This window comes from Mesitornis unicolor, unplaced genomic scaffold, assembly GCF_000695765.1.
Source record: "Mesitornis unicolor isolate BGI_N332 unplaced genomic scaffold, ASM69576v1 Scaffold54980, whole genome shotgun sequence".
NCBI classification, from domain to species: Eukaryota; Metazoa; Chordata; class Aves; order Mesitornithiformes; family Mesitornithidae; genus Mesitornis; species Mesitornis unicolor.
This window is the reverse complement of record NW_010158727.1, coordinates 1-17,363: the sequence shown is the minus strand read 5'-3', so window position 1 is coordinate 17,363 and position 17,363 is coordinate 1. Positions and strand designations below refer to the sequence as shown.

The 17,363-nt window shown below is 36.7% G+C and overlaps 2 protein-coding genes across 2 annotated transcripts; both read left to right on the top strand.

Annotated features, from left to right (window-relative positions):
* Positions 1 to 3: 3 nt before the first annotated feature.
* Positions 4 to 3,073, top strand: NUDT19 (nudix (nucleoside diphosphate linked moiety X)-type motif 19; the record flags this gene model as incomplete). The annotated part of the gene is made up of 3 exons (XM_010184269.1): positions 4 to 132; positions 1,642 to 1,849; positions 2,847 to 3,073. Coding segments are annotated over 3 exons (564 nt in total), but the record flags the coding sequence as incomplete, so codon positions are not given.
* Positions 3,074 to 5,985: 2,912 nt separating this feature from the next.
* On the top strand, positions 5,986 to 17,117 carry TDRD12 (tudor domain containing 12; the record flags this gene model as incomplete). The annotated part of the gene is made up of 9 exons (XM_010184258.1): positions 5,986 to 6,099; positions 8,781 to 8,975; positions 9,245 to 9,381; positions 10,759 to 10,878; positions 11,964 to 12,019; positions 13,564 to 13,649; positions 14,781 to 14,979; positions 15,629 to 15,705; positions 17,059 to 17,117. Coding segments are annotated over exons 1-9 (1,043 nt in total), but the record flags the coding sequence as incomplete, so codon positions are not given.
* Positions 17,118 to 17,363: the final 246 nt, after the last annotated feature.

Below are 17,363 nucleotides of genomic sequence, written 5' to 3'. Positions count from 1 at the left end.
AGCAACTGGCTGACACCAGTCGGCAGAGCTGGCCGCGGCGGCCGGCGCTATGACACGGCTTTCTACCTGTGCTGCCTGGAGAAGCGGCCGCCCCACACCTCGCAGGACCACCAAGAGGTGACAGCCTTCCTGGTAAGAGGGGCTGCACCCCCGCAGGCCTGGCACGGGAGGAGCTGGCCGGGCTGCCCCGGCTGTGCTCGTATCCGATGGCAACCAGCAGCAGGGACCCTGACTCCGCCCCATGCAGCCCCCTCCTCTCCACCGCCCCGGCTTCAGTGACACCGTCGAGCCCCTGGCCTGCTCCCAGTGCAGCCTAGGAAAAAAAGCGATTAAATAGTCATCCGCAGGTCTAACTTCCTCGCCGTTCCCATAACGCTCCCTTAAGATGTGAGGAAAGGGAAGGGAGTTTTCATCCTCACGGTAATTAATCCCCTCCCCTGTATATCTCTCCTTCCCACCAGTAAATGCCGCTTCCCCCTCTCATCAATCGTGCAGTAACTGTCAGCCAAAGGGGGTGTTTCTGGAAGGTCATTTTACATTAAGTTTTATGGCATAGGATGTGTATCACATCAGATCATTTTCCACCTGAATTACTGTATCTTTCAAAGGTGGATGGCAATCGCTTTTTATACATTTATTCGTGCAGTATCAATGGAGTATTGTCGGTATACCCTTAACATTGAGTATGCTTGGAGAACCCCGTGGTGCATATAGCATTCAGGGCTGCAAGAGCTGCTAATAATTTTTGTCCTTTGTAGAGTAGTATTATTAAAAGCATTTTTGGAGCTATATTGATTATTTCACCTTTTTTTAATTGGTGGGGGTAAAAGAGTAAAAAACTCTTTATCAAGAATCTTCTTAAAGATAGCTCAGGGCCAGGTACATTAGGGTCTCTAAGTTTTTCTAGACTTCCAAGAAGCTTGAAAGCAAATTAGAAGTTCTGTAAAAGTTTATCTAACAATTTTGGTATTACTGATGTTTCTATATTTATTTTTTGAACAGGTCTTGCTACAGAAATTTAAAAGTATCTGAGATCGCCTCAAACGAGTTTGTTGTAATTTTGTTAGTAACAGTATGAATCTACTGCAAACGTTTATACGTACATTTATATTATCAAAGTCAACATGAAAGATGAAATGAGGATTACTAATAGTTTAAACATGCAGAACAACACGGTATTTAAGCATGAATAGCTGGGTGTTCATGCTCTGAAAACTGTACAGGAAGCAGGTGTTTAGAGGTAGTTTTAATTCTTGAAGCACCAGTAACAACCTCTGTTAACTGAGTTCACACTGACTTTAAGGTTTTCTGTTGGTTTCAGTAGATTTAGTCAGGTCCCTAAAACCAGTCTCAATTTTAGTTTTCAAACTTGATATGCCTATATGTAAAATAAAAGCTTATTTATTTTTATAGGAAAAATAATTTTTACAGATTGCTTTTATTATTTTCTTCCATTTTTAAAACTTCTTTTTGTTGTAGTTATTTTGGTATAGTTTATTTATGGTTTTTATTGTGTTCAGGAAATGTAGACTCTTGCAAGCTCTTTCTGGAAAGACTTTCTTGCAAATGGCTTTTAAAGTTACTGATAACTTTCTATCTGCTGATGAAACCATTATTTCAAGACCAGTTTTCTTCTTACAGTGGTCATCACCTCCAGAAGCCATTGAATGCTTTAAATCTCAAGAAATATGGTTTCCTCCACCCCAGTTCTATGAATTGTGTAGGCTGTGCAACTTCTCCTCACTCCACAAGTTACACAAGTTCAGCTCTGATCGAGCTCTAGAGGGATGTGAATGCTGGATGCCTGTGACGTTAACTGCTTCAGATGGCTACATTCAGCTGTTGCCAGGTAAGAAACAGATTAAGGTTGTTTTAAATACAAAAAAGCTTGGGAATTAATATACTCAAGCCACGTGACATAAAATATTTTCCTTACAGTTACAGATAGATCTAAGTCAAGTTACCACATGCTTTTTCTACTGTTTGGCTCCCTTTTTAGAAACAGTCAATAATGGCTACTGTCAGAGATGAGCTACTCAATCAGACAGCATACTTATTTCTATCCTTACTTATAATCTCACTGTCTCATATAGTTGATATTAATACGTTTATTTACAAAGAAGTTCTAGCATTTCAACTCCTTTTTAATCTGAAGGATGTATTAGAACTCCTATTTAGTCCTTTTCAGTGGGAATTCTCATTTACTTCAGTTACCCGTTTGTCTTTGCAAGGACAAGTGGGTCAAGCGCAGCTGCAGTACCAGTCTTCACAACTGTAGTGATAGGGCAGTGATCTAAAAAGATACACTAATTCATTTTCCTCCTGCCCTTTCTCCTATTTAAGTCTCTCTCTCATTTCATAATCATGTACGCTTTTCCCCTCTCCTTAGAAAAACCCACACATCTACTATTTACTCTCTTCTGCCTCTTTAGTTTGCTTTTCATTATGCTATCTTTTTTTTTGGTCACAATTGACCTTTAGAATTTCTGTATTTGTGGTACACTCTTCTTGCACAAGAGTGCTATTATATTGTGAGTGCTATACATATGCTATTATAAAAACTCTTATCTGACCAGGCTCTGTTTATGGCATATAGTATATTAGTACTATCAGGAACAGTGGAACATTCAAATCAACACCTAAAACGTGCACTGCAGCGTCACTGACAGATACTTCAGAAATTTATGGCTGTATCTTTAAATCTGAGTCAATTTACTTTTGTATTGAAACTCAGTGAGAATGTATTTTACATGTCCTGATAAATATTTTCTTAAATGCTAGTGTCACTCAATCAAATGGCTGAAAAATAAGGTAGACAATAACTACAACTTTTTTTCTCCCCCCAGGAGATGAGTTATATCCAGAAGATCCAGATTATACAGGAGAAAAGAAACTAATAATGTCTACAGATAAGAATGTTGAAGATCTCATGGAAGAGGGTAGTGTATTTCACAGGATAGTAATAAAAACCATCAACAATCTTGCTGTCTATGTTAATATTCCAGCAAAATATAAACACATTAATCCACTGACAATAAACTCTGATTGTTCAAATTACAATAGCAGATTATAGTATCTATTTGCTTTAAAGCTAGAATTTTTTTAATTGCATACATACTCACTGTGCTTTTGGTCCTTTCTAACTGTTGCCAAATAGTCAGGAAAATATTCCTTTGTCCTGCCAAAGCATCTTTCGTGTGCATGGTTTGAGATTTATGTGTACCTAATTTTTTGAGTGTTTGAAACAGCACAGTTGTGCCAGTTACAATGTTTAGAGACTACTGAAAATTTAACATAACTCTTAATTACTGATAAACGGAAGTGTGATTTGATGGTAATTATACTGAACCATTACTTTATTCTACTTACATAGTAATTGCAGAATATGCTGCAACACTGCTCTGTTGGGTCACACAGGTCCTTTTCTCATTGAAAATTAAAGTACACATTATGTTCAGAACAAGTATGTTTTGCATTGAGGAATTCTTTTATTATGCTTCCCAAAGTTATCCATTAGACAACTGTAATGTGCGTCTAGAAATGAATGAAATCTCCCATTCCATATCTGCTAACATATCCTAGTCTGTTCTCTTCAATTTTTGAGAAAACCAGTGTATATGTGTGTATATAGATTTATTAGCTAAAATTCACTTTAAAAATTATTATAAAGTTAATTTTTATATTTTATATACCTAAATTCTTTATACTAATGGTAATTTATTCAAAACGTTGCAATTTTCAAAGGTAAATTAGACAAAGTCATCTATCAGATTGAGTACATTCTCAACATTCTTTTTATTTATAATTTTTAAGATCAAGTTGGTAGCTATTTAAAAAAATAGAAAAATTGTTTACCTAAAATAAACCAACCCAACAACAGCAGGGAATAATGTACTACCTTGGAAACACCCGACTTCCATATTTCAACATCCCACATTTTGCTTAACTACTTCACTAAATGTATCTGAGACTTAAGAACTTCAGAGGAAGGACTGCTGCTTGCTTTTTTGTTTTGAATTTTTCTTTGTTCTGTCTTTTTTGTGCAGTAAGTGGAATAAATGTAGCAGTGATGTAAGTTCTTTATCGGGAAGAATAATGAATGATGACTTGATATGAGCCAGTAAAGTTGTTCGGAAAGCTTTGTTTCAGCTTTTGTTCTGTATTTCAATTAAAATCTTCTGCAATATTTTCATTAAATTGAATTGGTTTGTGGCATTTATTTGGATTGCAAAAAAAAAAAAAAAGTGTGCCTTCTCTCTCTGAACACGGTAAGACTGTTCCTGGTTTTGTAGACCTTGTTGAAATTCCTATATACCCAGGCAGCATCCCTGTGGATACATATTCCTGCTTCCAGTGCCTGTACATTTCTTGTGCATTTTAACCAGAAGGTCTTTAGTCTTGCTCGCTTCCTGCCTTCCTTGCCTGGGAAATTGAGAGCTTTTGTGCTTTAACAAAAACATCCTTAAAGAGCTGCCAGCTCTCTCCTGCTCCTTTATCTCTGAGGGCACTTTCCTAGGGGCTCCCTTCAACAGCTGAAAAGTTCACTTTCCTAAGATGCAGGGTCATCTCTTTACATCTGGTATATTCCTCGAGATCATTAATTCAAATATATAAAATATCTATATATAAAAATAATTAAAAATGTAATCTGCAACTGCTTTAATTTTGCAATATGGTCTTTCATAGTTGCTGGAGAGCTTCTTTGATGGTTTTGGGGTTTTTTTTTAATGGTTCTGTACCCTTATGGTTGTTTTACCAGTATACTTTTGTAGTAGAAAGTAGGTATTAGAAGAAAGTATTTTTAGGAAATAAATTATTCAGCAAACTATACATAGTTTAAGGCTCCTGCAAAAGTTTTTACACATCTGTATGTTGTTGTACATTGTCTTTTATTCTAAGCTTTGCTGTGTGTCAAAGAATAGTTCAGTACTAAATCTGTATCTTAAGTGAACACACTCCCTCTCCATCTTTGACTGTCTCCAACTTTTTTTTTTCCACCACCAAAAGCAAAATGGTCCAGTAGGGGGAGCTTGAAGGCCAAAGGACAAAAAAACCCAAACAAACCACGAAAGTCCAAAAAAGTAACAAATACACCATTTTACATAGAATGTTATGACAATGGTTAAGTGCCAGCATAAACGGTTTAGCATATACATACCGTAAAGAACCATGTACTATAAAATTTAAAATAAAGTTAAAAATATTTATGATTAAAACTGTGGTTTCAAAATATTGAGCCATTCTCCAGTATGAGCTTCTCTTCAAAGAAGTGGGCTTCATTTCCTAGCTGCATGTTTCCTCCTCTTCTCTTGGGCCTGCACCTTGTCTGTGCAGGCTTCTGCAAAACTAAATCAGGCTTGAAGCATCTTTTTTTTTTTTAATTCTTTTTACAGTCTGATGAAAAGGTTAGTATACAACAGAGTGAATTAGGAGGGAAAAAAGCACAGCTGCTTGGGATGCAAAAGTTAACACTTCCTTTACAGCCTAGATGCTATAGGACATTTACAACAGCCGTTTTCTGTTGAGGGCATGCATATATATAAGCAGTACAGCTGAACTCCAACAGAGAAGTATCACGTGCTCTCCATCCACCTAACCTTACACACCTTTAAAGAGCACACTTCACTTCAGACTCTGCAGCCTCAGAAGGCCTGGCTGTTCCCCCCTCACGGGGCAGGATGAGACCCTGCCCCAAGAAGGCACCACCACGGGCTCAGCCCCAGCTCGTTGCCTTCCCTCCACTCCATGGCGTTTTCGTCCAGCTCCTTTCCTCCTCAGCCTGAAGCACAGCCAGTGCTACACTGCGAGTCACCAGCAAAAAGACAAGACTGTCATTTAGGGCTCATTTATCACAACAAAACCCTTAAGGAGCCGAGAATGCGACATCACGGTGCTACAACCCCGCCCTGACCACGCGCTGCCTCAGCACCACACGACCCTTCAGGCGCACGCCCCTCCCAATTGTAGCCTGCGGCCTGCGTACGCATGCGCACTGGGCAGCACTGCGACCCTCAGACGGTCGGCAGTTTCTGGAAGTTTCTGAGGAGGGTGGCGGCCGAGGTTTGTGTGTGGGTGCTTATGGTGGTGTTGGTCACTAAGGTCAGGGGGCATATTTTTTACGAGGAAGGGCATGAAGCAAATGCAGGACGTGAAGGGAGTTTGGGGTTAGGGTTGTATCTGAAACACAGGTTTTTAACGGTCTTTTGCTGTATTCTTTCTTTGCACTGCGTCTATTGGATGTGGGGGTTTTGGGTGGAGTAAGACTGGTGAGAGGGAGGGGGGCTGGGATAGTGCATTAGTGATTGTTTATAGGACTGTTTGTATGTGGCTGGTGTTGCAGGAGAGGTATTCACTTCTGCTGTGTTTTTCTCAAGGCGGCAGTTTGAGGTGAGGGGTTTAATGAGCTCTTGCATCTCTGTAAGGTGTATATCCTTAGTGTTGGGTGTGGGATTTGAGTAAACGTTTATGTTTTCATTTAGTTCATAACAGCAAACCTGCTGTATTATTACTATGACTTCATTAGGAGAGCTATCCATTTATGTGGTTGTGCTTTTTCGTTGATAGTCTGATAGGCCATTTATTGGTTTTGCACTTCAGAGGTTAGGAGAGGTTATTTATGTCTCTCATATGTTGCTCCTGAAATAAAAGTGTACCTTTTTTTAAGTGTTTAAGGCGGTAGTGTGTATTTGATGTTATAGTTCGTTGCAGTGTTAGAGACTTGCATGTAACCTGCATAGTATGCCTGTATCATGTGATACTAGGTAAAGCTTTTAGCTGTTTCATTGTAGTGTCTAAGTAAAACCAATTACAACTATCTCTTAGCAAAGCACATTGCTAGTTATATCCACAGTATAGCTGTATTGCTTCTTACCCAGCGCTGAGTTGTTTAGCAGTAGCTTTGGAAGTGGACAACCAATGTCTTGACTTTCCTTACCTGAAACATTTTATTAGGCACCTGCTTCCAGTGTGAATTCTTTTAAGTGGTGAGACACTGCGGTAGTGATACTATGGTGTGCTGGTTTGTGCCAAAATGAAATGAAATTACTTCAGTCAGTAGGCAGTTTATTATTCTATTGTATTTCCTAGGTATGATCTGCACTATTGCAGATTAATGCAAAATACCAGTAAAAATCTCTGTTAGATTAAAATCATTTGCTAAGGTCGGCACTCTTCTTTTGCATTAGTTTGTGTTTTTTTTAATGTTGTAGGTATTTCCCTCTGATGTTTCTGTCCGTTTGGTCATGTAGATAGATTGTAGCAACCCTTGTCTTCAATCAGACTATGTGTTGGCCTTTGAATGTAAGATAAGCAGCTATATACTGTAGGTAGGCTGAGGAGAGCAGGTTTGTTTTGGGGTGCTAAAAATTGATGTGGTTGTATGAACATAAGCATGGATGGCAGATCTTTAGGCTTTAACATACTGCCTCATTAAGAAGGCTGGTTTGAGCTCTTTGAAATGTGTAAATCAGTTGCCTAGACTAACATTCCTGAGATGAGACGGAAGAACTCTCTAGGCTTGCTTTAGATGCATGCTCTTTAGGTATGCTTCAAAACAGATGATGGCTTAAAAATGGTTAATCAAACATTTGTTGTTCTTTTACAGTAGTGTTAAAGAAGACTGTAGCTGAGAAACATGGAAGTCTTGGTATTAGAGGTATGCTGGCATTTTTTTAAAGTCTGAAAGATTAACGGTTTCAGTGCAGCTCTCTGGAAGTCAGGTTTACAAATAAGATGATGCCTCTATTTCTGTTCAGCTGCAGTTTCTTATACCTGTGGGGTCATACATGGATTATATACATTTAGTCTTTTTTTTTAGTTATTTGTATTGGTTTTATCTCAAAAGAGATCAACAGGGATGCAGCTAAAATCTAAAATGGAAAATGTGCAATGTAACTTAAATATAGTACAGTCCTAGATTCTACTGAATTCCACAAGAGATCATGGAAAAATCATCTTCCCAAAATACACCCAGGACAGCTGACCAAAGGAATATGCCGTGCTATATGATGTCATGCTCAGAAATAAAATTTGCAGGGAAGGAGGAGGAAAGGGGGATGTTTGCAGGTATTGAACTTGTCTTTGGAAGTCAGTGTTACAAGTGATGAAGCCCTGTTTTCCTGGAAACAGCTGAGCACCTGCCTGCCAGTGGCTAGCAGTGAATGCATTCCTTATTTTGATTTGTTTGCATGTGCAGCTTTTGTTTCACCTATTCAGCTGGTTTTATATCGACCCATGAGTTTTCTCACTTTTACCCTTCTAATTCTCTGGATCATCCTGCTGCATGGGAGTGAGGGAGCAGCTGTGTGGTGTTTGGCTGCCTACTGGGATTAACCCACAATGACTAGGGACTCAGCTGAAAGACTGGGATAAAGATTTACTAAGGCTGAGCAGAAAGCTATGACCCCGTTTTAAAGAAACTGTCTTGTAGACTCTCTGAGCATGACGAAAAGTCCTTTGGTAGGGTTTGTTGTGTGTTTTGGGTTTTTTTTTAGTACATACTTCTTGAAGACAGTATGGAAGTAAAAAGCTTTATGTCTTTGCATTTCACCCACTGTTTGGTTTAATGAACTTTTTAGGTAATGCAGCTACCTTTTAGACTATACATGCCAGTAAAGTCATTTAATCAACTAATAGTCTTTAGTTGAAAGATGTTTTGCTTGTTAACATTCTGTATGTTAACTATCTAGTCCGTATAATTTTTAGTGTGGCTCACTGAAGATTTTGAGTTTTATTTTTACATTTGATGCTCAGATATTCTTAAAGGCATCCTATCATTTTAGCAGGAGCTAATATTATTTGTTATTATCTACCCCTTGCTTCAGGTTGAAGATCCAGGTTGCTTTTGGGTCACTGTGAAAGGATGTTGTCCTTACGTAGTTGATGAAATAGAATATAAAAATCTGAATGCTGACATGAATCAGTTCTATGACAAAGATGTGGATGAGGTGAAACCACTCATGGTAGAAGAAGGCCAGGTAAAATCATTGTTATGTTGTGTAGATAGAAGTCTGTTGTTTGCGTTGGTTTGGGGATGAAGGATCCGAGATAGGCATTTATTTTTTAAATACTGCTGTGTAGAAAAGAATATAAAGGCATATGGGTTATGTGTTATTATCTGTAGACTTTATGACCACATAAGCAATGCTTGCTTTTTAAAAAGAAAATTGAGGACTGTATAATAAATACTATATTCTTGCCTCTAAAAAAACTTATTTACAGGAACCTCTTGTCCTTTCTTTTTCAGATTTGTGTGGTTTTCAGTGAGGAACTTAAATGCTGGTGTAGAGCAGTTATTAAGTCAATCATGTACTGTACAGATGATTATCAAACAGAATGTTTTCTTGTGGATTATGCGAAGTACATGTTTGTTAAGTCAAAGGAGTAAGTGTTTGTTTTTTTTGACACTGTCACTGAAATGTATGTTCATGCATTCAAGTACCATTAATGTTTGTTTAGACTGCTAGTGGCAAGGCTTTGGTTTAATTGAGGTGTGGATTTGGTCCACAAGAAACTGCTGGCCATGTGATAGTCCCTTGCAAGTGTGGATGCAAACCAGTCTTTGTTTTGGTAATTTTAAAAGATGTTCTCCGTTGTAGGTTTTGGATTTTTTTAAAGATTCGAAAATTGAAATAGTGGCAGTTTGTTATGAGTGAAATGTATGACTGCCAGTTAATATTATGTGTATATACTTTCCTCCCATATTAGGTGATTTTATCCTAAAAAATTGAAGATCACTCATAAAGTATGTATGGAAACAGGTTTTCACTTGCTGAACCAGTTTTTGACATCTAGACACAAATATCTGGCTGTTTTCCCTCTGCAGTTTACTAGCTTGTTTACTTTGCTAAGAGCTGATAAGAGCTGATCGTCTGTCTTGGCATGGTGCAAGAAAGATGAGTTTTTAGTTTCCCAGTTTTCAGTAAACTATAAACCTACTGTGTCTGAAATCTTGAAAATTGTGTTTTAAGAAATAACTGTTCTAGTTCTTACCTGGATTTAAGGATCATTTCTCCAATTAAATTTGCAACTTTGAATACAAAAAGCTTTACCAATTTTCTTTTCAATATTTCACAAAATTAAGAAAGTTTATTTAAAATATTTTAAAGTAAATCTTGCTGTACTGAAAAAAATTGACAGTGCCTTGAGTTTAAAATATGTTCAGCTAGAATTAAGTGAGTGATTTATAGCTTTTCATTGCAAAATAAAAATTTGAATAGTAATTATATGGATCCTAAAACCTTGCTGTCTATTAAGTCTTTAACCACATCAAGTGTAAAGGATACGATTAACACTCTAGTGATAGCTTTATGAAGAATAAGGGTTTTTTAGGAAAATTAGTCCAAATGCAAATTAGTGTATTTATTAGATTTCCTTCTTGGTCTGATGTTCATCATACCTGGTTTCTCACACAGAAGTCAAAATTACAGAATGGAACATGCATTGCCGTAGTATGTGGTAGTATGATGGCTCAGTATCATGAAAAGACTTCTAACTGTAGTGGCAAAGGATCAGAAAGATTTCAAGTAAATGGGAAATGTATTCTTATCTAGAGCAAATCTGTTAACTGATTGCTCCTGGCAGCACCTCTGTTGGAGAGAATAATAAAACGATGGTTTCAAGGTGTTTCAGTGAGGGCCAAACTTATGGAAGAACTATGTTGTTACACACAGGGTAATGGAAGCACATGCATGAGACCAGTGGCTTCTGGAGAATAAAATCTGCTCTGTAAAATGTAATTATTTCCAATTTGTTTTTAAGCATTCGAGTTGCACTGGAAACTTTCCTGCAGATCCCGTATAGAGCAAAAAAGTGTAGACTGTATCGCACAAAGCCAGTGACGTTGCGTGTTGACTTTTGTGAAGATACTGCAAAAATAGTGTAAGTAGAGTTCAATAAAGGATATTCTATTCATTAATTTCCTAAGTGTGAAGATTTATTGCAGAAGATTTTTTTAGAAGAACATAGAAGCAGTTTTCTAAGTTTTATTTCCTGTTTCAGAGAAGCAGTTCTTAAGTGGAACTGCTTCCTTAATAATGGTTCCTTTAAGATTTGGGTTTGTTATTCCCCTGTTTGGATCTTTGGATATTTGTTTAAAAACCTTCAAAGCTAAAACAACTTTCTGGCACTTCTGTCATACCTGAGCTGTGTTTCTTGACTTCTTGAACATGAACTTCTTTACCAATATATCCTTATGTGCTGTTTCTTACAGATGCTCGCCTTACTCCTGATACTCTTTTTTTTTTCTTTCTTTCTTTTGTTTTTCTTATGGTAGCTGAAATGGAGTTTTATAGCTGTTTATAGGTAGTTTTGTTTTTCCCCATTTTTATCTTTTTCTTGACATATTTTGGATTTGTCTTGTGCTTTCCTTATATTCATGTCAGTTTTTTTCTCACTGTAGTTTTGAAGGACTTGAATAAGGTTTTCACTGGGACCTCATGATAAAGAAAAATGCTTTTGTACCCTCGAGTTCCAGGATGCTATTTTGAAAGATCCTGCCAACTTGAGAGGGACATTATTAGATCACTGGGGAATATTGCTCCACAGCAGGAAAGCTACTTCGGTTTGTGTCATTAAAGAACAATCAAAACTACACATTAAGTGCTTGTTCAAAATTGCTCAGTGCCTTTTTAATTAATATGTTCTGTAGAACCAATCCAGTGGATTCTTGTTTTATTTTTGGTTATACTCTTTAATTTCTAACCATCATATTTTATGTTGAATGCAAGCTACCATACCTTGAGAAAGCAATATCCAGTAATTTTTGATAATTTTACTGATGAGCTGAAACAATATTATCAAGACTGAAGTTTATATTCTAAGTAGATTCTGCTGACGTGTCTAGTTCATGCACTTCTTAAGATATGGCATGACTTGAGATAACTTATTTACATACATCCTATGTTTTTTTCCAAAATTAGCATTTTAGCTTTTTGATTATGTGGGATAACTGTTTATTTTCCTAGACGAGCCAAAAGATGGGATAGTGCTGCTACTGAGTATTTTCAAAGCCTTCTCAAAGGTAAATAAAACATCCTGCCAAAATCATAATTGGCACTTCTATTTTGGAGAAAAACTGTTAAAGAAATGTAGTACTTGTGTTTATGTATTTGATTATTTTTAATATACAGCATTCTTAAATATAAAGAGGAAGAAGCTGCAGAAATTTTTTTTGTATGGACTGACTAAGGCAAAAATACTTGTGTAGCTGCATCTTGAGTACTGTGGTCTTCCATGCTGCATAAATTTTGATAGTTGACTAGAAGGTGTCTGGCTCTTGGGACAGCCTAAATTAGGTAGCACTCTTATAATACTGGTTTTGAACAGTGGAAACTTTCTGTGTATTTAGCTTGAATCAGCATCGCAGCTGTGTTTTTGTAGTTTTGTATGGAGATGGCAAGATCTGGCTTGTGAGTTTACCCTTTCAGTTGTGTCATGTAAGCACCAAGAAGAATGTCTTTTATTATAGTTGTTAATAAATAAATTGAGCTCCAGGTAGTTAGTTAGTAAGCTAGAACTGCTTTTTCTTCAGACTGTTCTTGTGCTTTCCCATGTTTGGTGTTTCAGTAGGTTAGCCAGTCTTTTTCGTTATTGGAATAATCTCCCAGGGGAAGTGGTAAACTCACCTATGTTGGTCAGTTTTAAGAGTCAGCTTGACAGGGTACTGACTCATCTCATTTAAACAATACTTTTACCTTGAGAGGTTGGACTGGATGATCCTTGTGGTCCCTTCCAACCTGGTATTCTATGATTCTATGTTTCCTATCAAGCCTTGTGTTTTGGTATGTGACAGCTTTTAGTCTTAGTAGAAAAGCAGCTCTTTACTTTTTTCTTACATGAAAAAAACAACCACTTACTCAGAAGTATAATAAACTCAAGATAAATGGTATTGGGGGAAGACAGGATGAGTTTATGAAAGCAGTAAAGAGTCTTTAGGTGTATATAATTTCACACACTAACTGGCACATAGTATTTCTCACAGTATCTCACTATGCAAAGTAAAGTTTAGTAGGGAGTAGCAATAACATTGAATTTAATTTCATAGATTTTCCCAGGCTGTACCATAAGTAGCAGTATGTACTTTTTTAATTGCTAGCACATCATTAGTGTATGCAGAAGAAATGCTTCAGAATTTACTAATGGACTTTATCAGCTGCGTTTGCTTAAATGAAGTTATACAAATGTGTAAATACAATTTCTTTCAAGAAAAGTAAATGCCTCATTTGGGAAGTATGTATTTGTTCTACAGATTGTCAGACATTAAAAGATAAACTAAGGCTTCTAGTGTAGAACTAAGAATGCTTTGTGTGGAGAGGTAGTTCATCTGTTTCAGCTCTGTCCTCAAAGACTAAGGACAACTTCGTTTTAGTAACGTAAGTTTGTATCGCCTTGTTGCTTCCTTTTTTAAAAGTTACTGCATTTGGACTAGCTTCTCTAAAGAAATAGATTACACATCTAATTGTAATTTCTGTTTTTGTCTATCTTGGAAAGTATGAGTGAAAAATACTGATAACTTGAGACAGTTTTAATCTTTTTCCTTGTTCTTGTGTTTATTGCTACATTTAGCAACTACCCAAATGAAAGCTAAGTTGTGTGCCATAGAAGATAACACATTTGATGTTCTTCTTTACGTGACAATAAAAGATGAAAAGGTAAGGTACTTTTATATCTACAAACCTGTTCGTGCACTTTGCTATGCAAATTATAACTTTGCAGTTTGTTTAAGACTGAAAAACATTACTTGCAAATGAGTTTTGTAGTTTCTGTCAGATAAAGTAGAAGCTAAATCATTAACTTATTAGAGGTTTTGTTTTATATTTCTGTTGCTTATAAACTTCTGGAGGAATTCTAAGAAGTAGAAATCCCATTTTTCTTTGTGAGCCTCTTTTTAGAAGGTATTGACAAAGAAAGACAAGGAAGTTAAGTCCAGCAAGTATTTCAGGTGGATAACTACGTGGATTATTTAGTGCACTTTTGCACCTTTTTGTGGTATCTTACTTAAAGATGTTTCAATAAAGCAGGTGCATAGTATTAGAAAAATAAATAGAAGTTCACACTTGCTTTTGCATAAGATTGAGTCCTCAAACCTTTGGGGGTGGGGGGGAGAAGGAAGAAAAAAAAAACCCCACACCAAAAAAACAAAAACCAAAACAAACCAAAAACACCACCAACAGAAAAACCCCAAACTAATTAATTCTACTTGCCAAAATGTCTAATTTGTGCTAAATCTGTGCCTTAGCTACTGCCAGACTTAAACAGCTGTGTGGTAGATACTAATGAATTCATTTGAATACTGCTTCTACTTGGAGTGCTTTACAAAGGCTTTTAACACTACAGCTGTGGTCTTTGTTACAGACAATAACTTGGAAGGTACATACTAATGTGATTATCTTCTCTCAGTTCAGAATCCCAATTGGCAACAGTGTCACTGATCTCTTGGCCAATGGAGTTTAAGAAGTTTTAGGTGTAGTAATATTTTTTTTCTGCCAGATTTTAATACACGCTTAATCTAAAAGTAATAAACCAGCTTGACTTATTGACGTGTTTTTTTTTAATTAAGTATAGAATTTTAGGCAGAAGCGTGAAACTGACAACTGATTAATGCCTGTTTAGAGAACACACAGGAGAATGTGACTGACTTTGCTGTTCTGTTAATATGCTTCAGAAAGCATTTGCTGATGATGTGTTTTACTACTGTTGTTTAAAGCATAAGACAAATTCTAAACAAGTATGTGGTGGCAATTGGTTGTTGATACTGGTCAACAAAGATCTTGGTTTTTTAGGTATGTGTTAATGATGATCTTGTCTCCAAGAACTTTGCTCGTTTTGAGGAAGCTGAAGAGAATACAGAGAGTTCTGCAGATTATCAGGAGAACCAGACGTCATTACTTGTTGAGTCTCTTCCAGTGAATATGGTTAATCCCGAGTTTGGGTTCAGGCCAGAGCTGTGTCAGGAGAAGGTATCAACTAATCTTGAAACAGGTAGGAACCATGTGTCTGGAACAATCATAGATGCAATGCATTATGTGTCTGTAACTGGATCTATTGAACATGAACCTGCTGTCTCAGTTGGAGTCCAACAGTTGGATGAAATGGTATCCTTCTAACAATCGATGCTTATGTTTTGAGACTTTACAAAGACCAATCAAATCATCAGATGCAGGAATACTATAAAGCTTTTTGCGTTATGTAAGACAAAGGAAGGCTTGAGGGTGAATTACAAAAGCATTTGTTGGTATGCTTAATAACATTAGATGTTGTTGAAATTACTTGTGGCATTGATCAGTGATGCAGTACTGGTTTGTTTGGTTATGGGTTGTTTTTTTTTAGTTTGGAGGGATTTATTTTAACAGAGGTAATTTTAAAACTAGTGTTTACCATGAGTTGTCTCATTTATAGCAATTTAAGTATTTCTTTTAAGTATGCAACTTTCCATCCTCTGCATCCTTATTCACTCAGTTCATTTGCATAGTTATCTTTATGAAAAAGGAACTATTTTTTTTGTTGTTCTTTTTGCTATTAGGAAATGATACAAGCAGTCAGTCATAACCCCCTGTAAATAAAAATACTGGGTTTTTATGTGTTCAGATAATCGGAAATGTGTTTCTGCATTTTTTACTTCTCTTTCTAGGTCTTGCTGTTTCCAATTCCTTTCTTGAAGAGACATACCAAATATTAAGCACAGATTTAAATGAAAGTACTGTGTCTGTAAGTGTTAAATTTTGTATTAAGTTGTCAAAGATGAACTAAAACCTAAATATGACAGATTAGGAATACTGTAGTCATCTAGCTTGTTCATCTGCGTAACATTGATCTAGGGGACTGCACTAGTTCTTGATATAGGTAAAAAAAGAACATTTTACTTGATTTTCTGCAATTTAAAAAAAGAAACTGAAAAAGCTGTACTACAGTCCTCTCTTTCTTTTTTTTTCTTGGTGTTTTTTTCTGAATCACTTTCAAAAGGTTAGCACTCATTCTTGAGTATTAAATTGTGTACTGAATTGTACAGTTGGAGCTATTACAATGCCCATGGGAGGAAAAGAAAAAGAACCAATTGATTACAGGCAAATAATCACTATTGAGTGTATCCAATCTTGTCTCTCTTAAATAGCATGTGGTGTTCCATGTCCTTTTCTGCTTTAATGTGTTAAAGGGGAAATTTGCTTCAGTGGTAGTAATGGAACTGGTTCTGTCAGGTCAGGGGGAATAAAAGGAGTTTTACAGAAGTTATTTTTATCTCTGCTGAGAATTGAAGGATGACAACCACTCCTGAACTGTAATACCTTACTAAAATTTTTTTGAAAGAATGATGATGAAAGTAGTGTGTATTCTTACTGAAGCAGAGTAGGGTTATCTTTATACCCTTCTGCAAACAGTCAGCTGAATTAACTTTACCAGTCAGTTGAGAGATGCAAGTCTTTGACCAAGTCGTACCTGTTGATTGCTGGTGACTGATGATGAATGCTAGAAAATCCCCTGTTGGGAACCAGCCATCTCTGGGGTAACTCTGGATCCAGTGTCTGCTACTGGTTGCTCCCCTGAGGATTTGGAGTGTTGTTCAATTTAAGTTCATGTGCATGGTCTTTGTAAGTGTGCAGCTGGGTAAGCTGTTTTGGTTTGTTGGTTTTGGGTTTCTTTTTTCCTCCTGTCTGTGGCATGTAGGCTTTCCATGATTTTTTCTTAATTTTGTTTTACCAATTAAAATGTTTAAATAATAACGAGTATGTGTTCGCTCTAGCTAAGTTCCCAATTACAACTGTAGCTAGAGATATGATCATAAACTGCGTTTTATTTTGTGTGGGCAATGTTCTTGTCATGTGCTTGGTTCTTACTAAAGTAAATTCTGTTCTGTAATAAGTTAGTTTTCTGAAGTTTCTTTTGTCTGAGTTGTTGCCTTATTCAGACAAACGCTCAATTTGTACAGAAATTCTCCAAATATTTGGAGAATCCTGGAGTTAGTTAAGAAAAGCACTTTCAACTCAGTAAACGAAATAATTTTTCTAAAATATTGCTCTTGAACCGTATCTTATTGCTAAAACTATGTGCATCTTTTCTTGATAGATTGCCAAAGCAATTCCAGGTTTGCCTTTCAAGGAAAGTACAGCAGTTCACCCAGACAGGTATGGTACAGCGTGTTAAATATTTTAAATAGTTACGTAATCAGATTGTTAGGAGCTGTAGTATGCTTCCAGTTACTGTTCTCAGACAGTAAAAAGGGCAGAGGCTAAGAGAAGATGCATGCACCTGCATTTGGAGGGGAAGGGAGTATGAAGCTGCTGGTACTTCTCCAAAGTACAGTAAGACCAGCACTTATTTCTAAATAATAACTTGACAACAAGGATCACAGAATCACAGAATCACAGAAC